We start from the raw sequence: 13402 nt of genomic DNA, 5'->3' as shown, positions 1-13402 counted from the left end.
GGATTGAGTGCCACGGGGGCATTAGCTGGAGGAGCTGCTGGAATTGTTAAAGCTGTGAATAGTGCCAAAGCCGCCAAACAACAACTCGCCAAAAATAAGAGACATCATGAAACTATGGAGGCTATCGCACTCGGCAGAGGTTTACATCTTAAACCTTATAAAAAGGGAATGGGCTTGTATTTGAAGCCAAAAAACTATTAAAGATGCTACCACGCAGGGCTCTGACTGACGGGGATATTGGAAAGTATGCAAAACTCATGGAAATTCCCCATTTCCGTGGTGTTTTCATGCGCAATGATCTACCGAAAAATGGTCCATTGAAAAATGAGTCAGCCATCATCAATTTGGATGACAAGAAGGGTCCTGGAACTCATTGGGTTGCCTACAAGAAAGTGGGGAACGATGTTACCTATTTCGATAGCTTCGGGAACCTGCAACCTCCTACAGAACTCTTCAATTACCTTGGAGTTGGTAGCATAAAATATAATCACGAACGTTTCCAGAACTGGAATACCTTCAATTGTGGACATTTATGTTTGGCATTTCTCAATGGATGCCTATATAAGAGCAAACGTTGATGACTTTTACTTAGTCGATGTTCAGAAATCATGGGTGATTCATTCACATTGACAATCTCAGGGGTATCATCCGTGTTGGAGGTGCAATATTTTCCACCAATCGAACTTTCTCCTCAGAAGAATTATGTTCTTGGACTCGTGGAATTTTTAACTTTTAATTCCATTCCAAACGTTGATACGAGCAATAATAAATTGCACATAGGTGATACAATCCTCACCATTCCGACGGGAAGTTACGAGATCGATGATATCTCAAAATTTATTGTAAGAAGTGTGGAAAAGGATAATATTGATATAAAAATCAGAAGTAACAATAACACGTTACGGAGTGAAGTGTCATGCAATAAGGATTTGGACTTGAGGCCTGCAAATTCGATCGGTCGTCTCCTTGGTTTTACCCCTAGGGTTTTAGAGGCCCATAAAACTCATCAGTCTGATCAGCCTGTAGCCATTCTCAAAGTGAACGCTCTACGAGTTGAATGTAATATCACCACTGGAGCATACAACAACAGTGATAAAGTTCATACAATTCATGAATTTTTTCCTGTGGTGCCCCCTGGGTATAAAATTGTCGAAGTACCATCGCAAGTTATTTATTTACCAGTGTCTGTAAAAACGATAACCGATTTACAACTCCGAATCGTTGATCAAGACGGGGACTTGGTGAATTTTAGAGGCGAAACAATTACCATCAGGCTACACATCAAATCTATTGTATAATCATGGGCATAGTATATAATCGTAAGATTGGCTACTCCTATAAAAGCCCCCAATCATGCCTCGCTTCAATCACTTCGCATGCTGGTTTCAAGGGGTTAACACCTCAGAACGTGAAGTTTCTCAAGAGTCTCGGTCTGGCCGTAAGAAAAAGTGGAAAAAACGTTTTTGTCAAGTAAAAATCTTATTCGCCTGTTGTATACCATGGAGGAAAGCCTGAATATCAAACTCCCCCCGGTGTTTGAAGATTCCATCGCTCACTATGAGATCCATGCACATCAGCCATATACCTCGACGGCACTGGATAATAGCGATGAAATTCGCATCACTGTACAAAATCAAGATCTTTGTATTTTACCAAGTAAAAGTTACTTGCACATCACGGGTAAATTGCTCAAATCGGACAATGCCATCTCTACAACTACAAGCTTCGTGAATAACGCCATTTGTCATCTATTCCAAGAGATCCGCTATGAAATTAATGCTATTGAAATTGATAAAGTGAAGAACGTGGGGATTACTACTCTCATGAAAAATCTCGTGTCATTAACACCAAATCAAAGTATCTCAATGGAAAATGCCGGATGGTTGGGTGTGCAAGAGAAATTGAGTTTAACTGATGGCAATGGTTGCTTTGACATCTCCATCCCATTGGGCATGTTGCTGGGATTTGCTGAAGATTATCGGAAAATCATGGTCAATGTGAAACATGAGTTGGTTCTAGTCAGAGCTCGCCATGATAACAATGCTTTGATTCAAACCGCCAAAGAAGATGTGAAGATCAATTTTATGAGAATTGAGTGGATGGTTCCATATGTGTCATTATCGGATACTAAGAAGATTGAGTTGCTCAATTTCATCCAGAAAGATCCCGCAATATCGATGAGCTTCAGATCATGGGAATTATATGAGTATCCAATGCTTCCAGCGACAACAAAACACGTGTGGACGGTGAAAACCGCAACTCAGCTTGAGAAACCACGTTATGTCATTCTAGGCTTCCAAACAGATCGAAAAAATAGAAATAAGAAAAATGCTAGCAATTTTGATCATTGTAGTATCATCGATGTGAAATTATTCCTAAATTCCCAACGTTATCCATATGGAAATTTGGATGTAGACATGACTAAAAATCAGTATTCGATACTATATGACATGTATTCAAACTTTCAATCATCATATTATGATCAACAAGCGAATAATCCATTATTGACAAAAGCACAATTTGCAGCGATTACACCCCTGGTAGTCATCGATTGCTCTAAACAAAATGAATCCTTGAAATTTGGACCTGTGGATGTCCGCCTGGAGTTTGAAACAAAAATAAGTTTTTCTCCGGAAACAGCTGCTTATTGTCTCATTTTGCACGATCGAGTAGTACATTACAACCCGATAAGCGGAGGAGTAAGAAAAGTAATCTAAAGAGGAGGAGGGGCGAGAGGGGTATAAATTCTCATCACGATAGAAATATTTCATCAGTTGCGATGGAGGTGCTCGTGGACGTACAAGGTTTCCAAACGCTCTCCAACGAGTTCATCGTGAAGGAATTCGGATACACAGTTTTGGATTCTGGTGTAGGATACCCTAACGTTTGGTTTTTCAAGCCCCCATGGAGATTCTCCAGTTTATCAGCGAAGTATAGGAGGGTAGCTTTGTGGCTTGAGCGTCATCATCATGGATTACCCTGGAGCTATGGGAATAGATCATACGAGCAAGTTGGACAATTAGTGCAAAAGTGGGAAAATATTGGTAGAATTTATGTGAAAGGGGAGGAGAAAAAAGAGTGGTTGAAAAAAATTTCTGGTCCTGTATTAGCACCGCTAGTAGTTAATATTGAAGAAATTTTCGATGATTGCCCATCACTAGCCAATTTCAAAGATTTACCATCTCGTACTTGTCCATTCCATAGTTATAGAGACGACAACAAGGCATGTGCTTTAAAAAATGTAGAGCTACTCAAAAACTGGATGATGAAGAAAAGAATCGTACCATCAGTCGATCGATCCGTCAATATTTACTTCAAATTGAACAATTTAAATTTGATGGATTGTGAAGATATTGCATATCTGCCACATTCATTTATAAGTTTCATCGCTGCATGCCATGTTGATCAGTGTTGGGACAAGTTGACTGATGCTATGAGAGCTGATTGGCACATCAAAAGATGTAGACGTTGTTTGGAGCATTATCAGACTGTCGAGGGTGATACTTTTGATGGACCACCACCTATGATAAGGGATTGTGTTAAATGTAATAATTCTTAAGGAAAAACAACAAAATATGTTTAATTATTATATTTATTCATGTTCTTCTTAGATACTATTACATTAGTTATAATCATAAAAGATCATTGTGTGAAAAAAAAAATTATCAATAAAGAAAAAAAAATGAAAATATTGTTCTATTTAATTTGTAAGTTAAGCAACAATTTCCTCATCCTCTGCATGGAATTTGATTTCGTTGTATTCACCACCCAAATACTCCAACTTTGGTGTGCCTTTCTTGATTTCATTCAGCAAATCTTCAAATTCTTTAGGATTATCAATGAAAAATTTTGATATCCTTCGGTTGAGGAAAACAAATAAGCATTATTCAAATGGAAGATCACACTCATTCCATGCTTGGTTTTGACTTTGGAGGCAGCTGTGATGGTGTATAAATAGTTGCGTTTCAATTCAGATATTTTCACTAAGAGAAGTTCTTTGAACTCTGCAATAGTATTCATCACATTGAAATCTGCTTCATCTGCTTTATTTTCAACTTTCACGTTTGAATCAGGATGTAGGCGAAGATTGTTGTATTTCCCACCAAGATATTCCAACGTTGGTGAGCCCTTCTCAATATGTTGTTGGAAATTCTCGAACATCTTGGGATTTTCAGCGAAATACTTGGCCAGTCGAGTATTCACGAAAACTGTGTGAGTATCTGAGAGATGAAGAATAACACCAACTCCATACTTTGTCTCCACTTTGCGAGCTGCAGTGATGATATAAAATGCTCCAGCTTCCAGATCCGCCAGTTTGATAAGAGGAAGATTTTTCATTTGCGCCACAATGTTTATTTTGTTGAAATCCATGATGATTTTTTTTTGTTTTCACGTGGGTATGATAATTAAGCTTAAATTCGAGTCTTCTGCAGATTGGAGCAGAGTACTTTGATGTCACTTCGGTACTGTATAACTTGTTTCACTTTTTGAATGTTTTTCAAGAGAAGGTCTAAACGTTTCTTTAATTCCCGTCGTTTGAAGCTATCCTTCATGGAGAGTGACAAGATGAACTGATGATATGTGCGGGAATTTTTTCGTTTATATACATAAATCCCCCACTCTTAAACCTTTCTTTTTTCAATAAATAATTTTTTACATTATTATTAATAACGTTTGTTTCTACGAGCGGTAATCATCAAAGGACTGATAATCTTAAGTTCAGGCAAAAATTCTTTGCATATATACATACTCTCTCCCCTTCTTTTTAAAATAAATATTTATATATTGATATCGTTATCAACAACAATTTCATACGAAGGGGGGCGGCAAACGAGAAAGTACCGGAAAACTCAAGTTCAGACCTGTCAAGTGGAGCCAGGTGTCAATGTTTGAAGAAGAGGAGCCCCTTCTATGATTTCTACAGTTGCGGAATAATTAACCCCTTCACTCACCCCCTCGCGGGGTGGATTGACTAGTTCCATCGAGAAGGTCCTTTGTAACGGAAAACCGCGAATTAAATTGATTAACCAACGAATTAAATAACCCTTTCATCACTTCGACGGAAAAAATCACGAATTAATTAATTAAACCGCGAATTAAACTGCAACCATGCGAATTAAACCGCGAATTAAACCGCTACCGCGCGAATTACTTAACCCTTTCATCACTTCGACGGAAAAAATCGCGAATTAATTAATCAAACCGCGAATTAAACCGTGAATTAATTAACCCTTTCATCACTTCGAGGGAAAAACCTCGAATTCATTAATCAAACCGCGAATCAAACCGCGAATTAATTAACCCTTTCGTGACTTCGAGGGAAAAAATCGCGAATTCATTAATCAAACCGCGAATCAAACCGCGAATTAAACCGCGACCCCGCGAATCAAACCGCGAATTGAGCCGCGACCCCGCGAATTAATCAACCACCCACCCACCCACTTTCATCTGACCCCCCTACTGGGCCCCAACGACCAGGTCGACGCCAAAAACGTTGCCCCAGAACCCGTATTACTACACTACTTTGCGCAAACCCACACCGTATGTGTTCCACTTGAACCGGCAAGAACACAATGCTTCGGACGTAACATTGCGAATGATGAAAGCCCAATTTTATCATTTAGATTGTGATCTTGAAAGAGTTGGAATAACTCTTTCAAATTGCAAAGAATTAACCGTTTTTGATGGTAGATTTTGAGACCATCGCTAGTTTTTGTAGATAAGCAATCTTTTTTCCCTAGCATAAGACTGCTGAATGTGTCATCGTTGTAAAAGCCCAATACTTTACTCGTGATTTCCTCAGGTAATTTGTGCCCTAGGAAATGACAGAAAAACACGAGAGAAATTTAAAGTGAAACATTAAATTAAGGTCCATTGAATAACATAACCAACCTAGTCTAGAGGCCGGGCTTGATAGAATCCCTTTCACTTTCACCAATGCTTCAGAAACTCTTTTTACGCTCCAATGTAAAGGTAATAGAGTCAGACATTGAAATTTTTGTGATTTAAGGGTGTCTTCCTCATGAAATTTGTTCTTTTAACTATTCATCATCATTTGAAAATCAATTATATCACTGTGAGTTTCAAAAAGATTGAAGCAAGAGCCTGTCAACTGTTGCTTCAAATTAATTGAGATTTTTTCAAATTTTTTATCTATCGATTGGTTACTTCAGTTGTTTGAGGTAAATGAGACTCATTCAGTAGCCGTAACGATTGGTTAATGACTGGCAATCGAACATCAGTTCCCAACTCTGAAGTGTTGCAAAGAAATGAAATGGCATTCCCATGAGGAAAAAGTTCAGTGAGCTTAGTCAAGTGGCTTCCATCTGAAGGCTATGAATCCATAAATTTGGGATCAGTAACATTGTTCAACTCCATAGGATCTTGTTCTGCAGTAAAAATATTGTTAGATTCCTTGGTCGCGTCAGATACTTCACTCAGTTGGTCTGTTGATGCCTGAAAAGTAGGGTCACTATCGTTAGCAAAATTTTTGCGACATTGATTGCATACTTTAGCACCGATTGCTAACCTCCATCTTCTCTGAACTGTTTCTGTGATTTTTCGTAAGTCTTTGGTTCTTTAAGATTTATATATCCAAATGGATTGCAACATCGATCAACGAAAAGCTTCCGCGGAGCCATACTGTAGCTTTATTTTAACCTTTTCAAGATATCACAACTATTGATCGATTTCAAAGCACTACTGTGAAAACGACAATGTCAACGTGAACGCCAAAATCACAGAATAATTTACAAACACGCTACTTGCGAATATTTAGGGTCATTCGCTTTGGACATAGCCGTAGTAAGCGCCATCTGATGAGCGAGAAAACAACTGAGTTTATAGAATTTTTTCGCGCGGAAATTTGAAAATATATTAGAACTGAAAATAATGAATTTTTATTTATAAAATGACCGAAAATATGATATATAATTATTATTATTATATGATATATAATTGGAGGCTCATTTTCCCCTTTGGTATTACCTCGTTTTTCATCATTTCAAATGTACTTAATTTTTTGGAGAATTTTAAATCGGGTCGAACTTGAAAAACCATCAATTTTAGTTGATTTTGTTCCAAATTTTGCATGTAATGGGGCATATAAAAAATATTCGTATTGTGGAATGAAAAACTCGATTAAAAACACATGTTTTAAAAAAAAATCCCAATCGCTTCATTTTTGAGTGAGTTATGTCAATTCAAACGAAAATAAGGACAAAAATCATAACTGCTGAGATCATGCACCAAAAAATCTTCAAAAAAATCAGTGGTCATTTTGAGATGAATATATTTCGAGAAAAAAATATCGCGCATGTAGAATTAGGTGAGGGTTTTGCCCTCATTTATTTCACTTGGAATATCTGTCTTTATAATAACAAAAAAACATCAATAAATATATTTTTCAATTTTCTTTTCTATTGAAGAAAATTTTTTAATGACCATTTCCCTCATCGGAATCTCGGCCAATAGGAGGGCCGCATTTGATGTCACGTGGTATAACCTACACGGTTTTATATCGGTAAAATTTGGTAAAACCACGGCACGTTGTTAAGGGAGAATAAACAAAACAATTGAAATGCGAAAGTGTAGGTTTTACCACATTGACATCAAATGCTGCCCTCCAGTGACCGAAATTACGATGGAGGAAATACTCCTCCAAATACCTCTCGAGCTTAAAAATACATCGGGTATTTCCCTCAACCTTCCCTGCAAACAAACGATCGTGTCAAGTTTTGTAGGACAATCCCTCGCTCTTCGCGCTCGGAATATTTAAACCTACAAAACTCGACACTCTCGTTTGTTTGCAACGAAGCTATCGGGAAATACCCGATCATTTTGAAGTTCTCGAGGTATTATTACTGATAAAAAAAATCTTATGAAAGACATTTTCATATATAAGAGAAAGTTGAAATATTCCTAAGTCTAGTGTATGCTTCGCGAAATAGATTGCTGGCCAAAAATGTTTCACCTATTCCTTAATAGAGGATATCTCAAAAACTACTGCACCCATTTCGATTTTTCTTTTCTCAAAATACTCGTTTCGATAACCTTTATCTAGATCAATCAAAATAAATATACTCTTCAGTACAAAGTTTTGAAATATTGCCGTTTTTCCTTTTTTTGATGGAAAACCTTGTACGCACAATAAGTTGAGAAAAAAATGAAGATATCAAGTGGAACTTTAGTATCGTTATAGCTCTTACACTAACGAAGGTTGATATTTTAGATAGGTGCAACCGGCCCCCCAGTTTCGGAGATAGTTAACCGTTTGTATAAATCTATTTTTCATTAAGGGGAGACTCTCATACATTGAAGATCGATTATATATATTTGAGAATGAATAATTAGTGCAATAAAATTAATGGTTTATTGCTCATTTGCCCCGCACTCGTTTAAAATGTTAAAAATAAGCCAGGGCCTCCAATTTTTGAGCTACAAAGGTTTCTTTTTTTTTAATTTTTTGAAAAAATGTGTGCAATAATAATTACCAAAAGTTTTTTGATATTCGACTTCTACACAACTAAGGTCGTTTCCTTTAACATAAAAATTTGCGCCATTCATGTAAAATAGGCAGAAAAATTATACTTAAAATATTTGAAATATATTCTTAATCTTTTGCGAAACCATTTCGTGCTATTGTACATGAATGGTACAATTTTTTATTTACAAAATAACGAAATTAGCGGTGTAGACGTTGAATTTTAAAAAAACCGTTTCGTAATTGTTATTGTATACATTTTTCCAAAAAAAATTAAGGAGAAGAAACCTCTGTAGCTAAAACTTGGAGGCCCTGGATTATTTTAAACATTTTAAACGAGTGCGTGGCAAAGGAACGATGAACAATTAATTTTATTGCCCTAATTATTTGTTTTTGAACATATATAATCAATCTTCAATGTATGAGAAATCGCATTCAAATAGTCCGAAACTTTTAAAACTCATAGTAGTCTCTCTTTAAATGGTTAAATACTTTCCTGCAGACACCCATGTGGTTACGATTATGTATATCTGTCACAAGGATAGAGAATTGTGACGGATCCCTTCGGAAGCTTACTACCAACCGAATTGGCAGAAATAAAAAAACGAAAGGAACCAATGAAGCAAAAAGTAACGGTCACATATCTTCTGTTGGATAGGCTCGAACCCCTGTTTGTTATGTACCCATATCATGTACATACATGTCATGAATGTCAAGAGTCGCTCGATGGCTATCCTTATGACCTGCAGACTTTCAAGTATCACCGGGGTATATAATAAGCACCTGTTATACATAGAAAATAATATTGAGTTTTTTAACGGATATCTCAAATAAATGATCAAATTTTCACTTCTTTATAACTGAGCAATTTTTCATTCTCGAGTTCAATTCCCACTCTCAGGGCAACCAAATTTGATCGTTTCAAGGTTATATAGTTGGATCAAATTGAATAGTAATCTCTCTCTGTTAAGGTTTTTGCCCCAAATATACTCCACTGTATTAAACCCGGCCACGCTCGATCTGAAGTATCAGCAGAGAGAGCAGAAGAGAGGACAGACGTGATAAATGTGATGCGTGCCTTATTGGAAAACTCCTCGTGCCTCTTCACTGTTCCAGCTGCACTTCTCGATGAGCTATACTTGCATATGATGGACACTAACCCAGCAGACCTCGACATTGCGCTGTCTCGCCGTGCTGAAGAGTAAGCTTCTCTCATGAAAATGCAATAAAATAATTGTACCATAGAATATAATCAATTAAAACAAACTCATCTCGATTTTCAGACAATGTTCGGAGGAAGTTGATCCTTGCAGTGAGGCCGAAACATTCTTCGTAGAAGAAACAATAATGCCTCCAGTGCAAACAGCAAAGAAAATTTGGTCGAGAGAGCAATGCCTACACCAGATGGCAGGGGTAGGTGGTGCGATTGGGCCGAAGCCGAGACGCCCGAAGAAACCAGGAACAAGACGAAAGGAAGAAGGAAGGAGCAGCAGCATAGACAGTGGCTCGAGTGAAGATCCTCTATACCCAAGAAGAAGATCCTCCCCTATGGTCATAACTGCTTCCCTCACAATACCAATGTCCGGTGCTTTCACTCTGAACTTAGATGATCCTGACATCCCCTATATTGAGGAGCAACCAAAACAGCTATCAGCACCCCCACGAAGACAGAGACAGCATTCCATATCTGGATGCAGTGAAGGTGAATGAATTAAGTGTGCCACTTTTATTCAGATCATGGATTTCAATATGATCCATGAATGTCATTAAAAATAATACTGTTCGTCACTGGGCTAAAAGGAACTTTTCTGACGAATATGAATTTGGAGCTTGAAAAGTTTTTTTCGGCTGTGCGATGACGATATTTTATGTCATTTACCCTGTGAGTCGATGAAGTCATACCTTACAGATGGAATGAAAAAAAAAAACATTTAATTTAAAAAATGTAATTTCAAATAGGGGGCCGACATGGAAGTGACAGTGCGGTGGGGTCCTCAGTAACACTGTCAGGCGATCAACCACAAAGTTCACCACCCTCCTGGGCATCGTCTCCCCCAGCGAGTCCCGATAGTGCTGTTACTGCGGTCTCTTACATACCAGATCAACAGGCGGTTCTCCAGAAGGTATCATTTACGACGTCCAGTGAAGCTCGTCAGATCACCAGGTCGATGAGTCAAGAAACTTCAAAAGCATCAGCTACATCTTTTCATACACCTAGCATTACGAGCATTGGTGGAGCTGTTTTGAGGTAAGCTAATTTAACAATAACAAAAAAAAAACAAATAATAACTAAAATTGTAACCTAATAGCTTTCAAAAATGAAATGAAAAGATGTTCATTGCCTGACGGTGAATTTTATAGACATCTAATATCGATAGAAACGCCCGATAAGAAATAGAATAACAGTTTGTTACTATTCTAGAAGCTACGCATGGAAAATTCTTCCACACTCGGCCTATGAAAACATTTTGATATTTTTTGTTGTAAGAGTTCCCTGTAGAAAAAAATTATTCCAGAAGTAATGCCTATATCCTCCTTGTTCCCAAAACTTTATCGATATTTTCTTATATGTGGATATGAAATAGAAATGAATCCATAAAAAGTTTAGAAATTTGTCAAATGTGACTCTTAGTCTTTGATAATTAAATGGATTGAGTGACTACAAAAATGTTCATGTAATTTAAAACATGATGTTCCTGCGTGTAATCAGCCCTCCTTATTACGTCTAGAAAGTACATTCTCCGGGTGTAGGGCTACTTCCGAGTCCCACATTAAACTTACACTGTTACTTTAGGTCAAAAACCGCTGACATTGAGAGGATGCTGCACAATGCGAGACCCGAGAGTGCAGTTTCGATCCAGTCAAAAGGCATAAGTTCCATCTCAACATCAAATGACAATAAAAAGTACACAAAGCGAAGATACACAGACTCGAGGCATCAGACACGACATATCCCCGACGTTGAGAGCCTCGCCGGGAGGCCCTCATCGACAATCACAAATCCTCAGAGCTCTACTACAAATACTAAGGAACCTCAACGCGCAAGCAGTGGTGGAACTACGGCTCCTGTATGGAAACGTCGAGAATTGATCTCTTCGGCACCCAAAGAACGACAATTCTTCTCATGATATTTTCATCCGGAGTCATGCACAAACTTTATTCATATGATCTCGTCGTCGTGATCGACGTACTCTGCCATATTTTGTTCAAGTTTGATGAGGAAGCAGAATGTTTAATGAGGAATTATTTCTATGATTTTCCCGATTTCCTCGGTTTTTTTACTATTCGACGTCCCTATCTCCTCCAGGCGAGGAGACTCGAGTGATCGTCATGTCACAGAGGTACATTATCAATTTGTAAAGTTTTTAACGTGTAAATTCAAATGAATAAATGATCAATTTTTCTACAAATTCTATATATTTTTCTGTTCCTTTTTAGCTATAAGCATGGGAGAATACTAAAAATGAATGTGTTTAAAATCATTGATGTTCGTCATCGTGAATGTGGAAATCCGAGATTAAAATGAACGAGACCTGCTCAATAGGAGGTACATAGTACACCCAAAAAATTGTGTAACAGGAAGCAAGCTACTGGGATTGAGAAAAAAAATGTCGGAATATTCTCAGATGAAAGACTAAATTCTCACTACAGTTGATAACAAAAACAATACTTAATATCAAAATCAATAGTTCTTTTGTTCGAATTATTATCTCAGTTATAATCGCAACTTGTTTTTCTACATATCAACACGATGAAGAAATTTTAGTTTCTTGTACATATGTTTTTTTTATAACAGTCCCTCTGAGTCCCATTAAATGTGATGAATACGCAAACAATTCGATATGTGTATATATTAGAAGGTTTCCAACAAAAAAAAAAGATATATATATATATATTTATATATTTATATAACTCTTCTCTATCGAGTCGTTTCACGACAAAATTATCATATTATATAGCTGCCTACTTAGGGTTATGGACGGATGCGATAAAATTTGTAATCTTAAAAAATTACAAATGTCCTTATCTTCACACGTATTCAGGTTGGAGCATGAAACACGAGTATTTATCGAAACAATTTCCATCATAGAAAAAAGCTATACTACGTATTCAGATACCTCCACTATCACAACGCGTTTTTGATTAGTTTTATTTGCGCTATGGAATCAATTTCGACTTTATAGCATATTTTAAACTTCTGTCGAGTGGGTTTGAATGCGGACTTTCTTCTGAGACCCATTCCTCGTTAGTGTAGGACTATGCGCTGAAAATCCAGGATTTTGGATTCCAAGGGGTTTTGGCTTCTTTAGTGAACTTCTCAGGGGTGATGTTGTACTTCCTACGCTTGTGGAGGTTGTCACGGAGGCAATCGAGCCGTTTCCAGCTCCTGGTCCGTAAGGTTTTCCACTGGCATCGGTCATTGATATGCTTCCACCTGTATTGAAAATTGCATATAATGTTAGTTTCATTTCATCATTATTAATCATTAATTTCCCGTTATTTTCAAGAGTAATTTTGTTTATGTTAAAAAAGATGAACGAAAAGGAGTGTCAATGGGAATTTATAAAAATAAATGCATTTAAGGCCCATTATCTACCGTACGTTATCTCAATTGATTTTTTTGTTCAATTATAATCTCGAAATTTCAACTGCATGCCCCGTCACTCAGGGACACTCGAAAATTCTAAATTTAGATTTTTAAATGTTAGATTGCGGGTGTGGACACAATCAATAGTACACGGGTTTTATTGTTAGAACACTGGTATATTGGCTACAACACGTCTCTCGTCTCGCGTCTCGCAGTAGAGTGAACTCTCACAAGTTACAACCTGATGGAGAGGAGATCCGCGCATGCGCAAGATCTATTCTCCCCATAACGAATATATATATATATATATATATATATATATATATATATAT

At 37.2% G+C, this 13402-nt stretch overlaps 2 protein-coding genes across 2 annotated transcripts in view; one reads left to right on the top strand and one right to left on the bottom strand.

The window, feature by feature from the left end:
* Positions 1-11892, top strand: part of LOC107043204 — a gene marked incomplete at its 5' end in the record, with an annotated part of 50414 nt that extends 38522 nt beyond the window's left edge. Inside the window, 4 exon segments of the mRNA XM_015264572.1 lie at positions 9454-9683; positions 9766-10184; positions 10442-10730; positions 11277-11892. Of these exon segments, the coding sequence (XP_015120058.1) occupies positions 9454-9683; positions 9766-10184; positions 10442-10730; positions 11277-11610 (1272 nt within the window).
* Positions 11893-12185: 293 nt separating this feature from the next.
* Positions 12186-13402, bottom strand: part of LOC107043205 — a gene marked incomplete at its 5' end in the record, with an annotated part of 75649 nt that continues 74432 nt past the window's right edge. The window contains 1 exon segment of the mRNA XM_015264573.1: positions 12186-12917. Coding sequence (XP_015120059.1) covers positions 12673-12917 — 245 coding nt within the window.

The sequence above is a fragment of the Diachasma alloeum genome, unplaced genomic scaffold (assembly GCF_001412515.2).
Source record: "Diachasma alloeum isolate Michigan unplaced genomic scaffold, Dall2.0 Dall_scaffold_00555, whole genome shotgun sequence".
Taxonomy (NCBI): Eukaryota; Metazoa; Arthropoda; class Insecta; order Hymenoptera; family Braconidae; genus Diachasma; species Diachasma alloeum.
The sequence above is the reverse complement of the archived record's forward strand: the minus strand, read 5'-3'. Positions and strand labels throughout refer to the sequence as shown.